This window comes from Equus asinus, chromosome 10, assembly GCF_041296235.1.
Source record: "Equus asinus isolate D_3611 breed Donkey chromosome 10, EquAss-T2T_v2, whole genome shotgun sequence".
NCBI classification, from domain to species: Eukaryota; Metazoa; Chordata; class Mammalia; order Perissodactyla; family Equidae; genus Equus; species Equus asinus.
The window spans coordinates 46,339,789-46,366,161 of NC_091799.1; the positions used below are offsets into that span (position 1 = coordinate 46,339,789).

At 47.6% G+C, this 26,373-nt stretch overlaps 1 protein-coding gene and 1 long non-coding RNA gene across 5 annotated transcripts; one reads left to right on the top strand and one right to left on the bottom strand.

Moving 5' to 3' along the window:
* On the bottom strand, positions 1-8,944 carry LOC123289390 (uncharacterized). 3 transcript variants are annotated; one of them, XR_011506345.1, is made up of 6 exons: positions 8,806-8,944; positions 7,710-7,926; positions 3,250-3,389; positions 2,637-2,811; positions 2,032-2,280; positions 1-572 (listed from the first exon to the last, which is right to left on the bottom strand). It is a non-coding gene; the product is annotated as an uncharacterized lncRNA (long non-coding RNA). The 3 variants fall into 3 exon arrangements; XR_011506346.1 differs by lacking the exons at positions 1-572; positions 2,032-2,280 and adding an exon at positions 2,911-2,970 and having other exon boundaries at positions 2,527-2,811; XR_006533328.2 differs by lacking the exons at positions 1-572; positions 2,032-2,280 and having other exon boundaries at positions 2,527-2,811.
* SLC25A51 (solute carrier family 25 member 51) lies at positions 8,927-25,661 on the top strand. Of its 2 annotated transcripts, none has more exons than XM_044779195.2 (3): positions 8,927-9,064; positions 12,951-13,074; positions 21,575-25,661. In XM_044779195.2, the coding sequence occupies exon 3, from the start codon at positions 21,617-21,619 to the stop codon at positions 22,505-22,507; it is 891 nt and encodes a 296-aa protein (XP_044635130.1). In that variant the 5' UTR covers positions 8,927-9,064; positions 12,951-13,074; positions 21,575-21,616; the 3' UTR covers positions 22,508-25,661. The 2 variants fall into 2 exon arrangements, with proteins under 2 accessions (XP_044635130.1, XP_014716651.1); XM_014861165.3 differs by lacking the exon at positions 8,927-9,064 and adding an exon at positions 9,433-9,569.
* Positions 25,662-26,373: the final 712 nt, after the last annotated feature.

The following is a 26,373-nucleotide window of genomic DNA, read 5'->3' on the forward strand; positions in this document are numbered from 1 at the left end:
CTGGGGAGTCTTTTATTTCTGTTTCAGTTCCATCTAACAAACACTGAACATGAAACGACCTGGGATGAGCTGGTGACCTGCAGCGGAAAGCCGGGTGCAGGAAGTGTCTTCCTCAACCCGAGTCCTCAGGAAGCTGTGGGTGGCCAGATGCCTGCCCACTGCCTCTCTGCACAGAGACCCAGTAGCGTGGGCCGGAAACCGAGCTCCAGAGAGGGACAGGGGCTAGCTCAAAGCCACACAGCAAGTCTGTCTACACATGCCTTGGGTGCTTGAGGGTGGCCAGCTGGGGGTCACCTTGGCCAGTGCAGCTCTGGGAAGACTGGGGTAGGGGTGGGGATTCTTTCTGGACAGAATTTATGGGCTGATTCTTCCTCAGTGGCTCTCTCCTGAGTGGCACTGTCCCAGGCCTGCAGTGACTGGTGTCATCTCTGGCTTTAGGGGACAATTCTGAAGGAGTAGTGGGCTCACGGGCGGCAGGCTGTCACCTGTGTGGTCCTGTCGCCCTCATGTGGTTTCCTCTGGCATTGCAGCCAGTGCCAGGAGAAGGGGAAGGCAGCTCCAAGTCACCTGGCCTGTTACAGGAAGAGAAACGGAGGCCCAGAGAAGGAAGAGACAGGCATGTAAACAGATAAATGGCAGGCCATGCAGAGTGGTGGGTGATGGGTGCCACAGCAGAGGAAGGGACACAGGAAGTGACATCTGAGCCGGGCTGCACATGCAGGGAGCGGGGCATCCCAGGGAGAGAAGCAGTGTAAGCGTGAGCTGGGTGGCAGGCTCCCTCTTACTCCCCATCCAGTGCTCCTTCAACTCCCTCTGTGCAAAGCCCCACAGACTTGTGCCAGCTGAGAAGGGAGGGCAGGCCGAAGCAGGACAGCTCAGTACAATTTTATGCGCTGTTTAAATTACTGAATTTCTGGTGATAAAATTAACATAGACTTACTGAATTAAATTTGCATTTCAGGAAAATGTAAAGAAGATTTAAATTACCCTAAACTCAAAGAGAAGCACTGCTAACATTCTGAAGTATCTCTTCAGTCTTTTTTCCTATGCATATATACAATTTTTTTCCAGCTTTCTTCTGTACCCTCCATTTTCCAATGAGAAGTTAAATGCTTTTCCTTCATGTTATTAAATCTCCTACAATATGATCTTTTTTTCACAGCTGCATGATATTCTACTTTAATTTCTTCAAGTCTTTGTATAACCAGCTCTGCAGGGAATACCTTTGTTCAGAAATCACCATCCAATATTTCTGAGTTTCTTTTTTTTTTTTTAAAGATTGGCACCTGAGCTAACAACTGTTGCCAACCTTTTTTTTTCGCTTTTTCTCCTCAAATTCCCCCAATACACAGCTGTATATTTTAGTAGTGGGTCCTTCTAGTTGTGGCATATGGGACGCCACCTCAGCGTGGCTTGACAAGCGGTGCCATGTCCGCGCCCAGGACCCGAACCAGTGAAACCCTGGGCCGCCGAAGCAGAGCGTGCAAACTTAACCACTCGGCCACGGGGCCGCGGCCGGCCCCTCTGGGTTTTTTCTTAAGGAGAAGCTCATAGAAGTGGCGCTACTGGGGCAGAGGGTGGGTCTGTCTTTAAGGCCTCTCGCCATCCGGGGAGAGGTCCGCCTCCACTGCCGCGTCTGCGAGCGCCCACACAAGAGCTGGGCCCTGCGTTAGAGGACTTGCAGCAGCCTGGACTTTGCCTCAAATGTGACGCATGAGCTGAGCGTTCCCTTTCATCAACGACAACTTGAGTTCAGGCCTGGGGCCATGCGAGCAGGACAGGAGGTGCCTGGGCTGCTTGTAGGTGACCGAGTGTCCTGGGCTGCCCAGGATTGAGGGGTTTGCCCGGATGCAGGACTCTCAGTGTCAAGACTGGGATGGTCCCGGGCACACTGAAACAGTGGTCACCCTAGCTACCAGCTCGTGGTGTGACCCTCAGCAAGCCCCTGACCATTTGCCCCTGTGAGGGCAGCATTCTGGGCAGGGGCCGGGGATCGGGGACCCAGGGAGGCTCAGAAGGAGCCCTGCCCACCTGGAGTGTGGGAAGCAGGTGAGACAAGGAAGAGCTGTCATTCCTGGGGGCATGCCAGGCTCGCATCCTGACTCTGTCCTTCCCAGTGGTGTGGCCGGGGTGGGGTGCAAAGAGCTTCCACTGGCTCCACCGTAAATGGCACGAGAAGCAACCTCACGGAGCGACTGCAAAGCTGACACAGTCTTGGATGCACGCCCTCAGCACGCCTGAAGGTCGTCAACCTTCAGTCTGAGGTTCCAAGAAGGCTTCCTGCAGAGGGTGAAAGTGGAGTCTATGTGACGAGTTAACAGTCCCCTAGCCCACTGAACACCACGGAGTGAGGGTCAGAGCGGCAGGATCTTTTCCTCTCTGGCTTGAGGCCCAGAGTTCTCCATTCCCCTACCTCAGCCTCTTCTGGCTCCTGTCTTTGCTGTTTAAATTAATGCTGACATACCATAGTTATGATTTAAATAGTAAGCATCTGTTGTTTACTATTTAAATAATTATATTTGTCTATTTCAATATTAAACCTATTTATTGTCTTTATTGTTTAAACATCAAATTTGTGCAGTGTCTTTACCATTTAAGTATTAAACATGTATCCTGCTCGTTATGGGTTAGCCTACCCCCACTGGAACGCAGTCCCGCACGAGCAGGGACCAAGGAGAGCTTCCGCTCGCAGCAGGCGCTCCACAGGCATTGCTCAGTGACGGAACAATGATCGAGTTCCCGTTTCTGCTGGGCTTGCTCCATGTGCCCCTCACATTGAGCATGCGTTCGTCTCCCATGATGGAGTCCCCTCTGTGCAGACAGGGGACAGAGGCTCAGACGGTGAAGCGGCTGCTAGGAAAAGCAGTTAGCTTGAGCAGCGGGGGCTCAGAGCTCATGCGCTGGACTCACCTCCAGAGGAGGGTCACAGCCCATGGTGAGCAGGATCTAGAGGGAATGAGGTGGTCCCTTCTTCCCAGGAGCAAGAGAGAAGGGGGACATTTAGAGCTTCAGTGACCCAGCCCCTGAGCTCCATTGCCCCCTCCACACCCAGCACGTGAAGGAGAATGGACGTCCATCACTCTGGGTCTGCTATCCTGGGTAGCCCCCCTCAGGGACTGAGAAGGCAGGCACCCAGAAAGACCCTCATTTTGAAGATGGGGATATTGAGGCTCAGAGCGGGGCAGGGCTTTGCCCCAGGTACAGAACCTGGAAGTGGTGGGTCTAGGAGTCAAACCCAGGCTTGCTGACCTTGCAACATGCCACGTCTCGTCCAGGGCTTCCCAGCTGCTGCAACACAAGGCTCGCACATGCCTCTCGTAAAATACCAATTCCTGAGCCCCTCCTCTTGGAGACTTTGACGCAGTAGGTCTCGGGTGGGCACCAGGAACCTGTATTTGTAATGAGCTCCTCAGGGTGTCTGATGATCAGAGTCCTGGGTGAAGGGCCAGTGGGGCCGCTGCCCTGCAGCTCACCATCCACAGATCCTTTTCCCAGGTGCCAGGCACCAACTACCCAGTTGTGCTCCTGTTCTCAAAAATGGTGGAGGTGGTGGTGTTCCAGCCTCAACTCCTGCTAGGTACTAAATGCTTGCAGGTCGTGGGACTTCTCTAGCATATAAATTATATGAAAATCAGAGAAAATAACTATCACGTAACTGCTTGGAAAACCCACATAGTATTGTGCTAGATGTTTGATGTCATTTTATTGATTCAGCCCTTGCTAGATAAAAATGTGTTTTTCACAAGTATGTGTCACTTAGATACAAAGTAAAGTGTCCCAAGATCCCACCCAGAGGTCAGCAATCATTCTGAGCCCTGAGAGCTATGAGGGAGCAAAGGCTCTGGCTGTGGGTGTGCCTGGAACAAAGGCAAAGTTGGGAGATAGGAACGAGGTCAGGGAGAATGAGAAGCTTGGTGTCTCCCTCCTAACACACTCCTTCCCAACACACTCCTTCCCATCCCATGCGTTTTGTGGAGGCCACCTTGTTTAAATCCTAGTCATGCTTTGTGGGTCACCTCTTCCAGGTAGCCTCCCCTGACTGCAGTTAGTGCATTTTTTTTCCCTAAAGATTTTATTTTTCCTTTTTCTCCCAAAGCCCCCGGGTACAGAGTTGTGTATTTTTAGTTGTGGCTCCTTCTAGTTGTGGCATGTGGGATGCCACCTCAGCATGGCTTGATGAGTGGTGCCATGTCCGCACCCAGGATTCGAACTGGCAAAACCCTGGGCCACCGAGGCAGAGCATGCAAACTTAACCACTCAGCCATGGGGCCGGCCCCAGCTAGTGCATTTTTGCTCTCCCATTGACACTCATGGCACTGGTATGTGCCTGTCTCATGTTTTCATGAGACTGCCTCATAGTTTCTCCTTAGGACTGGACCTCAGTATTCCCGCTGAGCTGCAGATCATTCACTCACACATTCTTGAGTGCTGCAGTTCCCTGTGTTTCAAACTTTAGGTCATTATTATGGGTCAGAATATCAATTTAGAGCTGTTTCCCAAAACTGCCTAAGCAGAATCGCCTGGAGCTTGTGTTAAATATAGACAGGCCAACCAGCCTCTCCCTTGGAAATCCTGATTTCATAGTAGGTCTGACTTGGGACTGGGGATCTGTTTTTAACTGACCCTCCAGGAGCTAGAATCTAGCTTTCCTTTTTTTTGAGGAAGATTAGCCCTCAGGTAACTACTGCCAGTCCTCCTCTTTTTGCTGAGGAAGACTGGCCCTGAGCTAGCATCTGTGCTCATCTTCCTCTACTTTATATGTGGGATGCCTACCACAGCATGGCATGCCAAGCGGTGCCATGTCCGCACCTGGGATCCAAACCAGGGAACCCTGGCCCGCCGAGAAGTGGAACGTGCGAACTTAACCACTGTGCCACCGGGCCGGGTCCAGAATCTAGCTTTCCAATCTGTAAAGTGCATACAAATCACTGGTGATCTCGTTAAATACAGATCCTAGCTCACTGGGTCTGGGGAGGGCCAGGAAGGGTCGTTTGTGACGAGCTCTCAAGTGATGCTGATGCTGTGCGCCAGGGGTCACAGGGCGCTTGGCCACGTTCAGGTGATTCTTATCTTTAGGCATATTGAAGAGCAAGGATTTAGTGCTTGCTCACAACCTCAGCACACCTGGGGAGCTTTTAAAACGTACCAGGTCCCACTGCAGACCAATTAAATCAGAATGGGGGGGGGGCTTTGTTTGGGTTTGATTTGGTTTTTAAAGCTTCTTAGATAATTCTGGTATAAAACAGGGTCGAGGCTCACTGATTCAGTGGGTCCCCACCAGCATGAAAATAAGGCAATGAATAAATGGAATAGAATAGAGGATCTCTACAGGCTTGTAGGGGAAGAGCTCAGCCTCAGGTCTATGTGTTATACATGCAGATGGTGTGAGTTGCTAGATCAATGTGGGTCTGAAAATGAATGAAGGAGAAAGGGAGCATGTCCTGGAGTTCACAGACCAGCCGCGGGGATAGATGGACTGAAGGAGTTCAAGGACACCCCTCCCCCAGCACAGTGGGGAGCTCTGTGGCGCGGGCAGTGAGGCGAGGGTCAGGGAGGCGAGGGTCAGGGAAAGCAACAGAAGCATCTGCGTAAGCAAAGAGTGAGGTGTCAGGACTCCCCTGAAGCAGGCAGGGCCTTCGAGGCACAGAGGACAAAATGTACGTAGTTGGAGGCGTGTAAAAGAATGCAGTAAGTTCCAGGAAGGGAACCAGCAGTTGCTGGCAGTGTGCCTGGAGCCTGGGGGTGTGAAGGGGAGTGGCAGACGATTGCAGGGGCCTGGGAAATGTGAGCTGAGAGGAAGGAAGGTCACTGACCCCTTGCCAGGAAACAATCTACGGCAGGTGACCTAATCTGAGCAGAGCCACTCACGTGGGTAGTCATGACAACCACTGACAGCTTGTGTAAAGCTATTTCTGTGGACCAAGGACTCATGGAGTCTGAGGGCACTAGACATTTCTTTCTAGGAAACATTTTGGGGTGCTTAAGCAAAGATCAGTCAGCAACACTCCTATGTCCCTTTTCCCAAGAACCCAGGCCCTCTTCAGCAGCATTTTATTTGGGCCAACACCCTTTCTGCCAAGCACTGAGTCGGAGGACCAGAAACAAGTCAGGCACCTCTGCCCTGGGAAAGGGAGACAGCGGCACGACAACTAGGACACAGGGCAGGATGTTGGAACTGCCCAAACTTTGTCCTACGGGAAGGCAAAGGCAAGGGCGGCCAGTTCTGTGTGGGTAGTCAGAGGCGAATTTTTGGAAGAAGAGGCTAAGGGCCTGGAAGGGTTCACATGTTTGACGGCTGAAGAGTTGAAGTGTCGGTGGTGAAAGGGCAGGGAAAGGCTTAAAGAACACAAGGATCTGCAAACACTGAGCGATGGCACATAGCCGAAGCTGAAGTACAGAGTGTAGCTGGGAATGAGGTGGACAGACAGGCAGAGGGGCCAGGACACAGACAGCCTCGTGCCGAGTGAAGGCGTTTGGTATTGGGAGGCAAGAGGGAACCATTGGAGGTTTTTAAGCTGAGGAGTGAGATGATCAAAGCCAGGTTAGAAGGACATTTAGCTGACAGCCCAGACAGAGACTGGAGGAATGGAGAAGAGGTTAGGAGACTGGAGAGTGAACAAAAGAATGGGTGGATGAGGACAGAGAAATGAAAGGCTAACTTTATGATGAATTCTGAATCAGAAAATAGAGGGTTTTGATCTCCAACATTCATATGCCCAAGAAGAGCCAATTAAGGGCCTGGGGTTTCTGACAAGGAACTAAGAGCAGACGGGCAGAGGCCTGCACTGTGGCCTGCAGCGTAGCAGAAGCCAATGGCTGCGCTCCAGACTCCCGTGTTCCTGCTGGCCTGGGACTTCCTCACTCTCTGGAGTCTGTGTGCCCCAATTGTGTGTTTAATTTCAGTCTTTTCCTCCTTTTCAGGTTTTACCACAGGAGAATAACGTCTCCATTCTAATCTGAAATGAATTATTTATGCCTATGAACATGCTGGATGCCCACCTGCCTTATTTTTCGAATAATCCACATGAACAGGAATTCACACGAGGCATGGCAAACATAATTTTGAGGTAAACGCCCTTTCCCCTGTTGCCCGATTAATCGTTCCAAACCACTGCGTGGCCTCGTCCTTGTCCTGTGGAGCCTAATTAGGTGCCTGGGGCCCACCGTCTGACAGTCAGGATTTGCATCATCAGACCCCACCACCCGACCTTAATCTTATCTCCTGCTACCGTGACTTTCTCCCCTAGCCCAAATTCCACTCATTCATCCTCCAAACCCCCGTTCAAACACCTCCTACCCTCTGAAGCTGTCCCTGGTTCTCTCTCAAGGGGAAGGGCCCCTTATGCTTCTGAATTTCCAGAGTCTTGTTTTTCTATCCTTCGTGAGACGCTGAGCTCCCCCAAGAGAGCTTAGGTATGGACAATGGCACATGGGAGGAACCTCAGGAGAGTGTGTGCTGAAATCAGTAGTATGGTCTCCCACATCCCAAGAAGCAGGTGAACTGCCCAGCTCAGGCACACCAGACAAAATTCTGGAGTCAGTATCTACAGGGTGCTCCCGGGGGAAGCGGGCAGGGAAAGCCACCTGCTGGAGCCGTCCCCGGAGCGACGCTTCACTCCAGTGGGGTTGCCTACTGGACTAACCCCAGGTGCAGAGCACGCACTTCACGTATTTGACGAGCCTCTCCTCTCCAGGGTGACCTTTCTCACCTCTGTGGTGCAAGCTCCAGTTGACCAGTGAGAGTCACACCGTCGCTCCCAGGGATTCTTCCAAGGGCTGAGGGACACATGCGAGGCAGGCGCTACTTCTCAGACAGGCATTTGGGGCCCAGGGACTTGTCCAAGGTCACTCCCAGGAAGTGTCAGGGCTGTGACTTGACCTAGGCCTCCTAACTCCTGTGAGCGGAGTCCAAGACCTGCCAGTCATCTGGGGTTGAAAAGAAACAGGTTAAAAGTGATTTGTAGGTCCTAAAGCACACACAGGTGTCCTTCTGTGAACACATTTCCATTAAAAAAAAAATCTGGTTTATTTATATAGCCTTTTCTTTAAAAGATTGGCACCTGAGCGAAGTCTGTTGCCAATCTTTTTCTTCTTCTTCTCAAAGCCCCTCAGGACATAGTTGTTGAGGAAGATCAGCCCTGAGCTAACATCTGCTGCCAATCCCCCTCTTTTTGCTGAGGAAGACTGGCCCTGAGCTAACATCCGTGCCCATCTTCCTCAACTTTATACATGGGACGCCTACCACAGCGTGGCTCACCAAGTGGCACCATGTCCGCACCCGGATCCAAACGGGCAAACCCCGGGCCGCCCAAGTGGAACGTGCGAACTTAACCGCTCTGCCACCGGGCCGGCCCCTGGATTTTCCTTTGAACAAAACTTTTATTACTGTTCAAGATATTCTGTGGAGAATTTTGGTCTAATTGGTCGCCTCACCATCTGTATCGTGCCCTGTTTCTTCGCCATAGAGGCTCCCCTTTCCTGGGTGCAAGCCTGCCCTGGCTTTGTGCATCATAGCACACCCTTTATCTGTGCTCAGGAGAACATCCTTCTCATGGCCCACAGGAAAGGCCACTCCAGGGCTTGATGAAATCTAATCAAGGCTACAAAGGGGCTAGGCGGGGCACCTTCAAGGCTTCAGCGCTCGCCACCCACTGGGTCCACGCCCACGGTCCTCCCGCAGGCCGCGAGCTAGAGAACGCGTTGGCTGTTTGTGGCACGGCAAGGCCGCCGTACGATGACAAGGGCCCGGTATTCTGGCTCGCGGAGCCCCAATGCCTTACGACAGGTGGGATGAACACCCCATACCTGCCTCACCGCGGCGAACGGCGGCGAGAAGCCGGAGGGAGTCACCCGACTCTCCGCGGGCTCCTGGAGAGGCGGCGCGGCGGCGTGCTCCTCACGTGACCCGGCCCGGGCGGTGTCGAGCGCCCCGCCCCGCCCCGCCCTGCCCCGCGCGCCGGTCGGTTACGGTCTGCGCCTGCGCGGGCGCTGCTCGCGGGCTCGGGCGCTCGCCGACCTGCGGGCGGGCGGCTGCCGGGCGTGGGGCCGGGCGCCCGTGGCGATGGTGAGTGTGGGGGGCGCGCGCGAGGGGAGCCCGGGGCTCCCCGGCCTCTGCGTGGAGGGAGTGGGAGCGCGGGGGTGCCGAGCAGGCCGCCGGGCCGGCCTCCGGCGCGCCCGCGGGGCCCGCCTCTCCGCGCGCACCCTGCGCCCCCCGCGCGCCCCGCCGTTCGCGCGCGCCGTGCCGGGGGTCGGGCGCCGCAGGCCCGGGGCGGCAGGGCGCGCGGCCGGGGCTCCCGCGTGAGGGGCGCTTCGCCGCGCCGGGCGCCGTCTGGCTGCGCGCGCGAGGCTTTCCCGCGGAGGCGGCCGTGCAGTCAGCCGGGGCGCCCCGGGCCCCAGCGGCCGCCGGGCGGGGAGGCCGCGCTCGGACGGCGGAAGGGCCCTCGCCGCCGGGGTTTGGGTTTCCGGGACCGCTGACTCTGTTGAATGTCAGGGACGGAAGGGGCCTTGGCGATCCTGCCAGCCCTTCCCTCCGCCTTATCGCTGTTGGGGAGACGGGCGCTTGGATGGCGGTAAGTTCAGCCGCGCAGTCGGGCACTGCTGATTCTGCGACACCATGTTGCATGGCGTTGTGGGAAACTCCGTTGTACAAGGCGTTTTACGGGGACGAGGTGGTCGCTTTGTTAATTGCAAATCTCTGCACCAGTTATTTGGTATTAAGCCTAGCTGCATGGAGCATGTCGGTGCCTCAGCTGTACTCACCCTTTCGGCGTGACCTTTATTTTGCCCGTTTACAGTTGGTCTTAATTCCCCCCTTCTGTTTCTCTGCCTGTAAGCTGTGAAACAGACGTCCTTAAAGTAAATGTGCAGTGGCCTTGCCAGCTTGAGCCTCCTCCGCCCTTGGTTTGAAAGGATTCCGTAAAATCAAAAGGTGCTGGGACTGGTCGGGTCCGTTAGTGGTTAGAGCACAGATTAGGCTCTTTTGATCGGGAGTCACCCTTAGTGCATCTCAGGGAAAAATCACAAGCTGTTACCTGTAAAAGGAGTGGACTTATCTGGTCTCTGCTTTGGTAGATTGAAGTCAGCCTAGAGGAGTGGATTTTTAAATTATATAGACGTTGCTTTGTACTGATAGTAGCAAAATAGTGTCATAACTGGGGGTGGAGCCCAGACTGATCTTTTCTGAATGCTGACTCGTGCGAGTTCACATCCTGTGAGAATTACAGTTGCCTTCTCCCCAGTTTTTGCGCAAAGACCTTGGTGCTGGAGTCACATCTGAGTCCTGCTTATCCATGTGAGCTGTAAGTTACGGTGTGTGTTTAGACTTTACCCTGTTTTCTTACGCTGCAAAAGTTTGACGCTGCAGTTGCTTGAAAGTCATCTTCATGAATTTTGCTCCTTAATGTTGAGATAGATGGAGTGTTTAGGTAGCAAACGTGTCAAATTATGGTAAACAGATTTTGCAATAAATTGCAAAGAATTATCCATGTTAAAGAATTTAAATATAGAAATCAGTTTAGCAAAGAAATGTAGCCATGTTCACAGAGGAGATGAACATGCAGAAGTCTAAACTTCATTGCCAGGGAATCCTGTGCACACTGTTCTTCCCTCTGTTGCTAGATTGAGAGCCTGTCCACACCATCCTGGGGTGTAGGATGGAACTAGAGGGAAACCTCTAAATCTGAAGTCTCAGAAGCTTTCATTACTTTCCTTTTTCCTGTGTCCAGGCCTATTTTTAAAATCTGAGACTAAATGTACAGTAATGTTCTTAAGGTTTCTTAAAATGGTTCAATACAGTAGTCAATAAATGACTGGCTAACTCCTGCTAGCCACAGTTTTCTGTTTGTTTAATAACAATTTCCATTATTACAGAGAGTCATGACAAACTAGATAACGTAACTTGAATTTGCAAGAATTTGGAAAGTGATACAGGTACTATTCCAATAAAAATTGAAAGTGAACGTGGACAGAATTTTGTTCAAGTGTACAAATAAGATTTGTATTATCAAGGAGCATATATTGTTAAACAGCTTGTAGATGGGAACTTGAGAATTTAAAGTACATTGTTATGTAAATATGTAAAAGTGAAGCTTTTTACATTCATAAATTGTCACAGGTGTTATTGTGTAATCGTATATACATTAATCGGAGTATTTTTGTTGATTTTAACATTGTTTAGTCCTGAAACTCTGAAGAAGGGAAAAGCAGGACGTGGATATAAAGCGTTTCTGTGCTAAGTCATTGTTTGTTTTTTTGGTGAGAAAGATTGTCGCTGAGCTGCCATCTGTGCCAGTCGTCTTGTGTTTCGTCTGTGAGATGCCACCACAGCATGGCTGGATGAGTGGCCTGTAGATCTGCACCCAGGATCCCACTCTGTGAACCCTGGGCTGCTGAAGCAGAGCGTGCAAACTTAACCAGCACACCACCGGCAGGCCCCTACCAATTTGTTTTTTAAATGTCAGTGAATCTTAGAATGGCAAATGTAGTGCTAATAAGAGTTTTTAAACTCCTGTCAGCTGAAACAGTAAGAAGTAAGGATGTAGTGAACTAAGTGATTGATAATTATCAAACTCTGTACCCTGCACACTTCTCGAGCATCTGTAAAACTTTTTTTTTTTAAACTGAAAATGCCACTGGCTTCTTTAATTGGTTGAGAGCACAAAGTGTGATAGGCAGAGGTCTGTTATAAACAAATTAAAAGCTGTGTTTTTTCCTCAGTTCTCCTCAAGTCAGATATATACACACCCACAAAAATGGTGTGTGAAGGAGAGTTGTCATACGCAAGAAGTTGTCTCCTGAATTAAGGCAAACAGCTGTTGAAACAGGAATTAGCACAGTGAAGTTAGCAACGGACTTAACGGGTTTCGAAGATGTCTTGAGTGCTGCAGGGCGCCGCTGTGCTGCGTGAAGGACTGAGTGCTGCTAGGCGTGGAGGAGAAGTCTTCACGGCTTCTAGCAAAGGTCGTGTCCAGGACAGCAAATCGAAACAGCACAGCCCGTCAAGGGAGGCTGTGGCTTCATGTCAGAGCGACAGCTTCTCTCTCTGCTAGAAAATCCTGTGTGTCCAGAATGGGCTCAGAGTACAGGACAAAAAGGGCATTTTTAACATTTCTTACTTCATCAGACATTTTCTCTGTTTCTTTTCCCATCACCCTGTATTTCAGCATGATCCAGCAGAAAGATGGCTACTTTTAGAATTGGCTATTTTATTTTTCTTTCTGTGGCGAGAGTGTCATGGAGCCTGGATATTTCAGGCTCATATGCATCCATGCCCAGTGTCCCGCTCTGGTCAAAAAACTTAGCAATGAACTTGGCTTCCTGCTGCTGCCTTGTTCTCCCACTAACGAAGGTCAGCTTCAGGGTGTATTTGTCATTGAACCTTTGAGACTGGAGGTCAGTTGCCGAATATCGGGATCCATCCCTTTAGGTGCTTTCCTGTGGGCCATGAGAAGGGTGCTCTCCTGAGCACAGAGGGTGTGCTGTGAGGCACAAAGCCAGGGCAGGCTTGCACCCTGGAAAGGGAGCATAAAATCCCAAATCAGAGCCTCTATGGTGAAGAAACAGGGCACGATACAGATGGTGAGGCGACCAATTAGACCAAAATTCTCCACAGAATATCTTAAACAGTAATAAAAGTTTTGCTCAAAGGAAAATGTGTAGCCTTAAACACTCATTATGAAATAAAGACTAAATAAAAATAAGCATCTAACTCAAAAAGTTAGAATAAAACTAGACAAAACAGGAGAAAAGAGATAATGATAAATTTGAAGATTGAAAAATATTAAAATTGGTAAACTTGAGCTGAGTCTTGTTGGGATATGAGGAATATCAATTAGGTAAACTGGCTACCCTGCTCAAGAAAAAAGAATATAAGTACGCAAGATTAGAAGTATTTTTTAAAATAACAAGTGCTCTATAAGATTATATAAATAGAGTTGTTTTTTTTTTTTAAGGAAATCTGTTTACCACAACTGACTCCAGAAGAGAGAACCTGACAGACCAGTAACATGGAGGAAATCGAGAAAGTTATCAAAAAGCTGCCATCTCCCAAAACACCAGGCCCACGTGGTGTTACAGGTGAGTTTTTTAACTTTCAAGGAAAAGATAATTTTGATAAGATTTAAATTGTTCACCAATGTAAGGAAGGAGAAACAACAGATTCTTTTTACAAAGCCAGTGGAACATTGACACCTGAACTTGGCATGAAGATAGTACTAAAATTGAAAACTTGATGTTATGAATAGTGATGTGAAATTTTAAAATAAAATATTAGCAAATGGTTTTTAACAATACATTAAAAAAATATTTCACCATGGCCAAGTAGGATCCATCTCCTTATTACAAGAGTGAGTAATTAGCAGGAAGCATGCTAGTGTACACACCAGATCAATGCATCAGAAAAGAGCAGTGGAATAGCTCGTCCTTGCAGGGCACCTGCTGTGCTCCAGAGCACTCTCCTGGGCGCCTTACGTGTATTAATTCAACTAAGCGAGCCAGCCTCTGAGGTGGGTGACATCCTTGTTTTATAAAGGAGGAAACTAAGCCATACAGACGTGAGTAACTTGCTGCAGGGCACACGGTAGATAACGCGGTGGAGCCAGGATTTGAGCCCAGACAATTAGCTGTAGCTGTTAGATGTTACTCGGGCTCTGTCTCCAGTAGCCACGTGATTATGTCAGTAGCTTCCTAAAAGCATTTGACCGAAGTCCGAGATAGATTCCTGATTTAGTGGTGGTGGGAAGGGGTGGAGTGGTTGGAGTTTAGTAAAACAGGAATTAATATATATTGCCTTCCCATGTGTGAAAACTCTCTAAAGGCCCTTATGATCAGTTGATCACTAGTACTAGAAAAATGACATCCATTTTTACTGGAAAACAGTTTCCTCGTAAATAGCACGGGCAGAGTCTTAAGTTATAATTGCATATATTCTAATCAGAATGAAGCTTTGGGCATCTTAGTGTAATTTGTCAGATGAAATTATATGACGGCACTGGAAAGACGCTGTACTTCATGTCTGCAGCACAGTCTCAAAGATGGGCAGGAGTGGGTGGTAAATGGGGAAGGTTACTCGAGTGGGAACAGGTCTTATAGGGGCCAATTGATCAGTGCGGAAGTGCTAGGATGTGGATTATGAACACTCAGATGACAAGAACTTCTGTTTGTCAGACCAAAAGCCAGTGTCACGCTTAATAGTAATCTCTAGATGAGTTGACACAAATGTCAATAAAAATGTAGGCTGTTCAGTATTACCATAATTTAATTTTATTCAGGAAGTATTTGTCAATTCAATAAGATAGGAGAAAGAAAGATATTATAAAGGAGAAAGCAAAGTTATCTGTGATATTTTATATACGTCACGCATTGCCTGACAATGGAGATTGTTCTGGGAAATGCATCGTCAGGCAATTTCATCACTGTGTGAACATCATCCAGGGCACTGAAGGGGAACACAATTTGCTACCTAAAATATGTCTCTTTAACATGAGGATTATTTTAGGGTATTTATTTCTGAGAAACAAGACTCAGAGTTTTTCTTATTACCTCCCCCTTAACTGCCTAAAAGGATTCAGATAAGAAAACCTGTCTCAAGAAGCGAGTGTTACCTTAGGATAACATGAACTAGGTGGCAGACAGGGAGGAACCTAGAAAAGCCCATGTGTTGGGCTCTGCTCTGTGTCTTCTGTTTCTCGGTGGCCAGATACTAGCTGCTGTTTTTCACCGAGCTATGAGTCCCTGACTCTCCCCACCCCCAGCATCGTCTGTGGTTTAGCTGAGGATGGTATTCAAGGTGAGAGCTTTGGCCATTTGGGGGAGTTATTTGGTTTTCCTGGGTTTCTACCATGTGTAGGTGTTATTAAACTCGTTTGTTTTCCTCTTGTCAGTCTGTCTCATGTCAATTTAATTCTTAGACTAGGCAGAAGAACCTAGAAGGATACAGGAAAATTTCTTCCTTCCCTGCAGTACTTACACAAACCTGCGTGGTACAGCCAGCTATATACCTGGGCTGGATGCTCCTAATCTTACAGGACCGTCGTCTCCTATGCTGTCCCTTGTTGACTAAATGTCGTCATGCAGTGCATGACTAAAGTGGACACTGAAGCACATCCACCAAAAAACTGAGAAATAGTAAGAGGATTCAGTAAGTTGGCTGATTCTAACCTTAACACGCAAGAACTGGTAGCTTTTTCATACGCAGACGAAAGGCAGTTAGAAAACTAATTGGAAGTATTAATAGTGACTGAAAAGGAAAATACCTAGACATAAGAAATATTTAAGATCTATATGAAAGAATTTTAAAATACTACTAAAGCTCATAAAAAGATAACAAGTACAAGTAAGTAGGAATACCCCATGTCCCTGTAAGGTTCAATTTTGAAAAGGTGACAGTTCTTTAAACTCACCTATAAAGTCACTTCCACTATAAGGTACCAACGAGATTTTTGGGAGGAATATGACAGAAATACACTAAAATTTACCTGGAAAAGTGTGAGAGCTGGGAAAACTGCTAAGTCTGATAAGAGTAGGGGGGCAGCCTACTAGATAGTGAAGTCTGTCTTGGTGCTACGGTAGGTTGAGGCAGGTCGGTGCTGGAGAAGAGAGACGAGGCTGTGGGGACAGTGGAGCGCAGGAGGAAGTGCAGGTGCCTGTGGGTGTCCGGGTTGTGCTGACCAGGGATGGAAGGGAAGTTCGTCAGTCAGTTTCGTGGGCCATCTCTCGTCTTTGCCTCGCCCCGTATGCTCAGATTCCAGAGAGATTACAGTACTGATGATAAATGAAACCACGGAAGTTGTAGAAGGATGCGTGTTTATAATTTTAGAATAATGAAGGCCTTCTAAGGAGGACAGAGTCTAGAAGCCAAAATCAATAGATTTACTATCCAAATTAAGAGTTTCAGTATCACGAAAATGATATAAAGTGGGAAAAGTATTTGCCACAATTTAATGTAACTAGGATTGATTTTCTTCATATACAAAGAAATTTTACAAATCAGAAAAAAACGAGGTACCCACAGAAAAATGGGTAACATGAAAATTTATAGTAAAAGAAATTCAGATGGTCAATGTAAATGAAAAATGCTGAATTTTATTCAAAAATTTTAATGATAAAACGAGATTTGTTTTCACCCATCAGATTGGCAGAAGTTACGTTTCCATACCTGGTGCTAGGAATGGCAGGGAAACGTACTGGTACACACTTAGTGGAAATGTGAATCCTGATGCGTTTTCTGGGGGCAGTTTGAAGTAGCTATCGAGTCAAGATGTGTTACTCCTTGAGCCAGCAGTCCGTTCTAAAGATGTGCCCTGCAGGTAGATAAGGTGGGGAGAGTGCACCCAACAAGGGACAGGTGCAAGGATGTCCAATTGCAGCATTTTTTTAAAAAGCAGAAAAAGGAAAAAGCCAAAAAAACAAACAGCGACCATAAATAGGAAATAGAATAAATGACATCCGTTTGATAGAATATTATGCAACCGTTCAGAACCCCAGGGTGTCTGTGCTGTTCTTAGAAGATTCCAAAATGCATTGTTATACACTTTAATTTTCCATTCGGTAGTTTTGTTCTTTCTTGTAGTTTTTAACGATGGGGGGGTGGGGGTGAGGCAGGCGGCGAGGCGAGCGTGGCTGGTCGGGCTGATGGCACAGGGCCTTCGCGCTGGTCAGGCCAGAGACGAAGAGCATCTGCGCCCAGCAGTGAGCCTTGAGGAGAGGACAGCTGTCGATTTAATTGGTTTCCAACATTATTTTTCTCCAAAAAAAATGCACATCTTTTTTAATGTGTAAATGTTTTTCTTAAAAAGTAATACACCTTTCTTTTATGAGTGTTTATTTGAACGGTTTATTTCTCATTTTACTGGGTCTCCGAGCAGCTCCGAGGAGCCAGGCCGCTGGGTTGAGCATGCAGGTGACTTCAGTCTGCCTGCTGTAATACCTGCCAGGTAGAGAACATCCCTCTCTCGGAGCCGCCTCCTTGATTTCAGTTGCAGTGGGACAGTTTCTACTGTCCCTTTGTTCCGCATCTGTGATGGCTAAGCAGCATGCAGCTCTGAGTCCCCTGCTGCCAGCCCTCGGCATCGGTGGGGCTTCCTCAGATGAATAGAGTGTGTGGGCACCCACAGGGGGTGTGGCTCTGCCAGTCGTGGGGGCCGGCAGTGGAAGGGTGGCTCCCAGGCATGTCGACTTCCATAGGTGTGAGCAGGTGACTTCTGGTGGGAGAAAAGTTCCCTGACCCCTTTCATGACCTTCCTTGGGGCACACTTTGGGCCTCAGCAGTGTCTAGTCGTGCCCTTTCATGACCTTCCTTGGGGCACACTTTGGGCCTCAGCAGTGTCTAGTCGTGGTGCTTGTCGGTGAGGGCAAGGTCACCTTTCTAATAGAAACGCATCAGCAGGCCAGCTCGCACTCCAGACAGGCTTGGGCTGAAGTGTGCAGGTGTTAGGTTTTCTTCTTAGCACAGGGAAAAGGGCATGCAGATCTAGGTGTAACATACTTAAGGAAAATCGTTTGTTTCCGTTTGCTTCACGTCAGAAAGGAGAAGAATAGCACATAGTAGTGTCAGAGGGTCTCCTCACACGGGTCCTTGCCGCTTCTCAGTCCTCGTGTGCCACCCATCCGTCTCCCCCAGCGTGATGCTCCAGCAGGACATAGTTGAGTAAGTCCTCAAGAATGCGATCCTGCTGCTCCCTCGACACCGGACCTGCACCCTAGCCTGTGCCACCTTTGGCTCAGAGGTGCTTTACCCTTTTGTGCATTGGAGTCCTGTTCCGAGCTCAGAGCCCTGCCCAGAGGCTGTCGCCTGCCCTGGGTTTCTTGTAGACTGCTAATGACCCCTCCCTCTGTGGGGTCTTTGTACTTCCTACATGCTTCTCTGATTGCATTTATCACACTGTAGTCTAAGTGCATGTCTTATCTCCCCTGAGGCCAGGGTCCTGTGCTCTGTAATCTCTGACAACAGGGCGGCACCTGGACCATTACAGGAGCAGCCTCAGTTGGTTGAATTTGATTCTCTTAGTGTACTAAGGGGCCAGTGTGAAAGCAGGCAAAGGAGGAGGAGTTCCCGGCAAATGTAAATGAGTCTCCTTGACAGTGTTATCCTAAGTAAGTCTGAATGAAGCAAATACAAAGACATCTTTATTAAAAGGGATTTAGGGAGGAAGGAAACGGGGAGAGTGGACCCTGACTGCAGTGTCACGGTGTCCCCAGTGTGGCCTCAGGACCTGGCGACTCTCTCTGTCACCCCACAGGGTGGAAGCAGCCTCTGTGCAGCCGTTTGCCTTTGGTCACCTGGGAGCTGTGCTGCCCGTCTCCCTGCTGGCCTCTGTCGTCCTGGTTCATTGTGGCAGCTGTCCCCAGCTTTGAAAGCAGAGTTGAATAGATTGAGACAAGTTTAACTTGAAAAATATAGAAAAGGGAAATACAGTATTATTATGAAATGAGAAAATATAAACTAATTTTAGCTTTTTTATATGTATATTGACAAAACATACCATGAATGGTACCATGTCAATAAAAGATATTCTCCTTGTTTTTTGTGTTTTTTTCCCTGTAACTCTGTTTATTGATCCAAAAAAGGACTCACTGCTATCTAAAATTTCATTAACACCATTAAAAAATCCAAAATTGATATACTGAACCTTACTCTATTTTTAATATCCCATCTTTTTTTTTTTTTTTTTGAAGATTGGCACCTGAGCTAACATCTATTGCCAATCTTTTTTTTTCCTCCTTCTCGCCAAATGCCCGCAGTATGCAGTTGTGTATTCTAGTTGTGGGTCCTTCTAGTTGTGGCATGTGGTTTGCTTGAGTTTTTTGTTTATGTTTCTTTGTCATAAGTTAAAGACCTAGATGGTTTATCTGACCTACTTTCTTTCTTTCTTCGCCATTGAAACCCTTATGTGTAATCTTTTTTTTGTTATTGTGGTAGAAAATACATATAAAATTTACTATCTTAACCAGTTTTAAGTGTACAGTTGAATAATGTTGAGTATATTTACGTTGTTATAAAGCAGATCTCCAGAACATTCTTATCTGGTGGGACTGAAACTATACGTGTTAAACAACAACTCCCTGGCCGCCCCGGCCCCTGGCAGCCCCTGCTCCACTCTGTCTGCGAGTTTGACTGCTCTCAGTGCCTCATGGGAATGGAATCATAGTGTTTTTTCTTTCATGACTGGCCTATTTCACTTGGCATAGTGTCCTCGGGTTCCTGCATGTTGCGGCATGTCGGGATCTCCTTCCTCCTCAAGGTCCCGTGGTGCTCCTTTCACGGATAGACCACATTGTGTGTCCACTCATTCGTCATGGGACGTTCGGGTTGCTTCTATCTCGACTGCTGTGAATAGTGCTGCTGTGAACGTGGATGTGCAAGTATGTCTTGGAGCCCCTGCTTTCGAGTCTCTCTGTGTACATGCACAGAAGTGGGGTTGCTGGATCATATGGTAGTTCTATTCTTGATTTTTTGAAAAGCCACCATACTGTTTTCCATAGTGGCTTCACCATTTTACATTCCCACCAACAGTGCACAAGGATTCCAGCTTTTCTATTTCCCTCCAACATTTATTTTCTGTTTTTTTTTTTTTAATACTACCATCCTAATGGGTATGAGGTGGTATCTCATTGTGGTTTTGATTTGCATTTCTCTGATGATAAGTGATGTTGGGCATCTTATCGTGTGCTTCTTGGCCATTTGTATATCTTCTTTGAAGAAATGTCTGTCAAATCCTTTGCTCATTTTTTAATCAGAGTATTTAATTTTTTGTTGTTGAGTTGTAGTTAATGTGGTCTCTTACTGTTGAGGAATTAGAATCAATTTAAAAATATGTAGCCTGATATATTTAAAATACAGTAAAATTCCCACTTAGTGCACAAATGTCATTTCGGGGATGATTTCTGCGATGTAGGGATTGTTCTGGATGATGCAGCTGTTTGGCTCCGTTTTCGGGGAAGATCAGACTTAGGTGACTGGCACGGAATGGTCTTACATTCTAAGGGAGCAGGTGTATTGGGGGGGAGGCTTGGCCTGAGTCCCACTCAGTGGGCTAAGCCTATATATTTAGGCTGCAAATCTTTTCCAGCATGGTCTGATATAGCCGATTTTTGTCCCAGGGCAGCCTCCCGAAGCCACTGCCATCTGTGGTATGATAGTGGGGACATGAGCCCTGGAGTCAGACAGACTTCATTTCAAGGTGCCAGCTCTGGGGCCGGCCCGGTGGTGCAGCGGTTAAGCTCACACATTCCACTTCGGTGGCCCAGGGTCCACCGGTTCAGATCCCAGGTGTGGACATGGCACCGCTTGGCAAGCCATGCTGTGGTAGGCGTCCCACATATAAAGTGGAGGAAGATGGGCACTGATGTTAGCTCAGGGCCAGTCTTCCTCAGGAAAAAAAAAAAAGATTGGCAGATGTTAGCTCAGGGCTAATCTTCCTCAGGAAAAAAAAAGTAGAGGAAGATGGGCATGGATGTTAGCTCAGGGCCAGTCTTCCTCAGCAAAAAGAGGAGGCTGGGCGGCAGATCTTAGCTCAGGGCTAATCTTCCTCAAAAAAGAAAAAAAAAGATGCCAGCTCTACCGGTTACTAACTAGACCTTGGACAAAGAAGAGTATTTGTTTTTTCATTTGTAAAACCAGGAAACTGTTTACTTTATGGAGTTTCAGGAGTTAAATGTGAAAATACAGTATCTAGTACATACTTGCAGGCCTTCCTTGACCCTGTTCTCCCAGCTTCCACCCCAGAGTGTGGTTGGGTGTCCCATAGCTGTGCTCCCGCAGCACGTGTTCACAGAGCCCGTGTCACTGTGGGTCGCTGGTGCCTTGGCCGTCTCCTGTTAGTTTGCGGGCTCCTTGTCTGACTTGCTGGCACTTTGCAGAGGGTCTGTTCAGGCTAGATACCAAGTGTTCGTGAGCAGAGTGAATGAGTGTGTGTCTTGCTGGTGTGTTTCTCATGGGAGGACTTTGAATCTGCTTCAGAAGGATCACGGTATGTGCCACTATGTAGTGTAGGTAATGCGTATGACCTAGTCCACCATTTCTCAGAGTTTATGGTCTCGGGGCCCTTTTATACTTAAAATTATTGTGGACCCCAAAGAGCCTTTATTTATGTGGAAATAATATTCATGGTCTTAGAAATGAAAATATTTATTAATTCACTTTAAAATAGGAATGATAAACCCACTACATGTTAACATAAACAACACCTTTTCTTGAAAAATAACTATTTTCCTGAAAAAAGAATTTAATGAGAAGAGTGTGTTTTACAGTTTTGCAAATCTCTTTGATGTCCGGCTTAAAAGATGAGTGGGTCTCCTGTCTGCCTCTGCGTCCAGTCTGCGTGAGAAGTTGTTTTGATTGAAGCAGAAGCAGAAGATGCAGCCTCACGCAGATGTGCAGTTGGAGACAGGAGGGCCTCCTGGACCCTGGACGGGCCTCGGGAGCTGCAGGGGCCTCTCCAGTCCCTTAAGCACTGCTGATCCGCTCTAAGAGGGAAAATGTGATAGTGTCCAGAAATTGGAGGAGGCGTTGGGGGCAAGTTCCACGTGTTTAGCACTGTGTATAAAGGTTTACCTATTGTTATTTCATTATTTGTAGGTTAAAAAAGATCCTTCATGAGGAAGAAAGATCTTAAGCAACATGGATTCTGAAGCTCATGAAAAGAGGGCGCCACTCCTAACATCTTCGAAACAAGACATAGCACCTCATATTGCACACGTTGGTGGAATGAAGCATTACTTGTGTGGCTGCTGTGCAGCCTTCAACAATATAGCCATCACCTTCCCCATTCAGAAGGTCCTCTTCCGGCAGCAGCTGTATGGGATCAGGACGCGGGATGCAGTCCTTCAGCTGAGGAGGGATGGATTTCGAAACTTATACCGCGGAATCCTTCCCCCCTTGATGCAGAAGACGACCACGCTGGCACTGATGTTTGGGCTCTATGAGGATTTATCTTGCCTTCTCCATAAGCATGTCAGTACCCCGGAGTTTGCGACCCGTAGCATGGCAGCAGTACTGGCAGGGACAACAGAAGCGATCTTCACTCCACTGGAAAGAGTTCAGACATTGCTTCAAGACCACAAGCATCATGACAAATTTACAAACACCTATCACGCGTTCAAGGCGCTGAAATGCCATGGGATGAGAGAGTATTATCGAGGCTTGGTGCCCATTCTTTTCCGTAATGGTTTCAGCAATGTCCTTTTTTTTGGCCTTCGAGGGCCCATCAAGGAGCATCTGCCGACCGCCACCACTCACAGTGCTCATCTGGTCAACGATTTTATCTGTGGAGGTCTGTTGGGGGCCGTGCTGGGAATCTTGTTTTTTCCAGTTAATGTCGTAAAAACTCGCATGCAATCTCAGATTGGTGGGGAGTTTCAGTCTTTCCCCAAGGTTTTCCAAAAAATCTGGCTAGAACGGGACAGGAAACTGACAAATCTTTTCAGAGGTGCCCATCTGAATTACCATCGGTCCCTCATCTCTTGGGGCATAATCAATGCGACTTACGAGTTCTTGTTAAAGATTATATGAAAGAAGTCAGTTAAGTGCCATTTATCACTTGAATAGACCTTCTAAGAAGAATGTGGTTTGGCCTCATTCCTAATTGGCCAGGACAGTTGGTGTCCAGGGCACAGCTGTTTCCCTTAAGCACCAACGAATCAGAATAAAAGGTTTCAGCAGGAAAAGTTGAGGGATTTGTTTTGTTTTATTGTTATCTGAGAACTTGAGGCTCATTGCCTGGTTAATAGCTGTCCATCTGATGGCTTTTGACAAGGAAACTAATAGCCAAGATTTTATTTTCTTCTTCAAAAGTCTTTAAACCTTCTGTATTGAAACGTAAGTGGCCATGAGCAGCCGGAGGAAAGGTGTTTAGGGCCCGCTGAATTCTCAGGCTGACCTCCCTTACTCCGTTTCGTCCTCCTCCGCCCTCAGGTGAGCTGCAGAGTAGGCTTGATTCACCTGGAGCATGTGCGTGGTAGGACCGGGGGAACAGCAACGAGAAGCAGCTGGCAGGTGTAGGCGTTTCATGATAAATTGCTTGTGTTAGTTTTGAAACTAGGCACCTGTAGGGATAGTCTTTATCTAAACTTTGTTTTTTAGACACAGTCGATGCAAGCAGCGAATGAAAGCTCCCAGTTTGCCTTCTAGGTTTGAAAGTTTTTTGTGTAATTCTGAATGTGACCTTAAACCCTTCCAAAATATCCTTCCGTTAATTTCACTTATTTCATTGCCAAAAGATGGGGAGACTTAAATTTTGTTACAGGCATTTCACCCCGTTCAGTTTCATATTAATTGCATATAAATCAAACTCGGTTTAGCTTGGTTTCTTTGATTGTTGCCAACTTATCGAAGAGGTTTTTTTCTTTGAGTAGCAGTTTGTCATGTTCAAGTATCCTGTTCTCTTGAAATTCTCCTTTTAAAAGAAGGAAACCACTTTCATAAAATTTTATTTTGGAAGTCTGTTAACAGAAGCCCAGATTTTTCTGGTTTCTAAATTTTCCAGGGGAGGGGAGAACTCAGGGCACCTTTCACTCCGCGGTGTTAGCCGTCTTTTTTTTTATTTTACTCTTGGAAATAAAGACTTCTAGGATTTTTATATTTTGGGAACCCAGTTTTTACCATTTTTGTCATTAAAACAATAAGACAGTTTGAGAGGATAAGATCTAAGTAAAGATGTTTGAAGGGTTAATTTTAAATTCCAGAAGTTGGTAAGAGCTGGACAGATACTCATCCCTCACCTCACAGACCAACGCCTACTTATCAAAGGAATCAGGGTTCACAATGGTTTTTCCAGACAAATGAGGCAAAATGACTCATACATCGATTGAGTAACTAATAAAACATACGAAGCATCCTAGAAAAGTGGTTCATCAGTCTTGTAAAAGCCCCCCTCAGTCCAGACTGTGTGGTTAACATTGCCAGCACGGGACGCGGCAGGGCAGTTGGGCTTCTTATGAACCGGCTTTTCTTCATTCTGGACAATTGCATCTGAATATGTGTACATACTGACTGAAATAAAATCAGGCTCTCAGTTGGTAGTTTCCTCAATTTCTGGGCAGATAGTCCAAAAAAAGACATTTAACCTCTGAACACAGTGTGGCCTGTCACACGCTGAGCACGCTCCTTCCAGACAGGCAGCGGTGGGGCACGCAGCTTCCCAGCGCACGGCAGACTGGCTTGTGCTGAAAGTGGCGCTTCACTTTAGAAACCGAGGTGCAGATGTAAGGATTTCAGAAAAGCCCTTGACACCTAATAAGTGTGAGGAGCATCCTTTGGCTGATTGAATAGAATCAGGATTTGAAGGGGCTTGAGTTTCAGAAATGGACAGTGAGGGTACCGTGGGGCCTGCGGCCTTGTTCGCGGGCATGTGTCCCTGAGTGCCGAGTGTCCAGGTGCCCTGCGTGGGGCAGGGGCACCACCCGGGACTGGCCGCCGAGGCCTTGGTTCCACAGGGCTTCCTTTTGTCTACACACTCCACGCAGCTGACAGAAATCTGAGTTCCAAGGCACTTCTGGGAAATACGAATGAATTCAGAGGAGGATGCCTTGGTTTCTGCTGTTTCAAATATGTGGCATTTAAAAAACAATATTTTTACTGGTTTTAGCTCATCATATTTTTGAATTTCTTTGTCACTTTTTACAGCTTTTGAAGACCAAACTGCAAATACATTACCAGGGATGGTTTTGTGTTGTCCTATATAGACTTCTTAAATTTAACAAAATATTCAGAACTTGTGGTAGCCAACAGCTTTGTCTGGCGTTTAAATAAGTCAAAATGTGTTGTTAATAAGAGATGCGAACTGTTGTTACCTTCAGTGTGACCTAGTGTGGTAATAGTCTTGAAAAGGCAAACATCGAGTAACTTTATCTGAAAAGCTTTAAAAGTGGCCTTTCTGTTACATACATGGTGCAGATGGTGCCTCGTCTTGCCTCGTGTGCTCCGTGTCTGCTGCCACCAGAAGTGGCTCTGGGCTCTGCATTTGACACGCTCAGAGTGCCGTGAGCCCTCAGGACTGCACCGCGGGGGAAGGCCAGTCCCTGTCTGGTGCCAGTTCTGTCCTTGTTTCATTTGTGCTTGGAGGCAGAGTTGATGTTTTGTCTCAGTAGTCAGTGTTCACCTTACCATATGGTTGGTTCCAGAATCACCTGCTGTATGTTGTGAACTGTGCAGTAAAGCAGAACTGGGGACATGTATCATCTTTGCAGACCTGAGACTCCCTAGCCCGATGACAGTGGCGATTCTCAGTTACAGGGCTGTGCAGCCGCGGAAGGGGTGATGGGGGGGTTGACAGGAAGTAGGAAGTGGGGTCTAGAGGGCGTCGCGCGGGCAGTCCTGCTGGCCCGTGGACGCCGTGCTGCAGTAAGGACGTGGTCAGGGGGCGGTGGACAGGAGGCCCGTGTGAAGACGAAGCGCTCAGACTTGACTTCCTTTAAATTAATCACCTTTGTTTTCTCACGTGCATGTAAATGCATATCAAAGACTTGAACAGCGTTCTCCTGACATTTGAGGATTTTTTTAGTTTCATTATTAAAAGTGGTTAAGCACACAAAGCTGTTTTTGTTTGTATTTTGTTTGATATTTTGAGTTTTGTGACTATGAGTTTAAATGAAATCTGTTAAAAGTTTCAGAGTTAACGTGCTTCTTTTGGTATTTGTTTGGAATAAAGTTTTTTGTTAAGTCCATTCTGTTTGGTCTTCTCTGTGGTTGGGTTCCTAGCGCTTTCCTTTTTTGTGGTAGATTAGTCTATTAGTCTTTTTGTGTTTTTGTTTGTTTCAAAGATTGGCACTTGAGCTCACAACTGTAGCCAATCTTGTTTTCTTCTTCTCCCCAAAGCCCCCCAGTACACAGCTGTATATTGTAGTTGTGGGTCCTTCTAGTTGTGGCATGTGGGACGCTGCCTCAGCATGGCCTGACGAGTGGTGCCCTGTCCACGCTGGGATCCGAACCAGCCAAACCCCAGGCCGCCGAGCAGAGCGCTCGAACCCTGGGCCCTGGGGCCATAGTCTTTTTGTTAATAAAACATTTAGCGCACAGCTTTGGCTCTTGGCAGCTTCCCTGATAACTTTGTAGGCAGAACAACTCATTTATCCATCTTGTTTGATCAAGAGGAGTTTCGGAAATGGTAGTTTTCTAGATAGCTTAACTGCAAAGCATTTTGTTTTTTAAAGGTTTTTCTCAAATGAAATAAACTTTTCCCTGCTGACTGAACTGTCCTGGTGAGTTGAGCTCGTCAGTGTTGTGATGATGAGCCTTCACGTGCTCACCCCGAGCTACATGGTCCGGGTGTCGCTTTGTGAGTTTTTTACGTCTGCTTTGGCTTTGCGGCTGCCCTGCCTGTCGGGAGGTGGTCCTGTTGGTCTCCCCGTTGCACTGTAAGGCGCTCCCGGTCTCGGGGT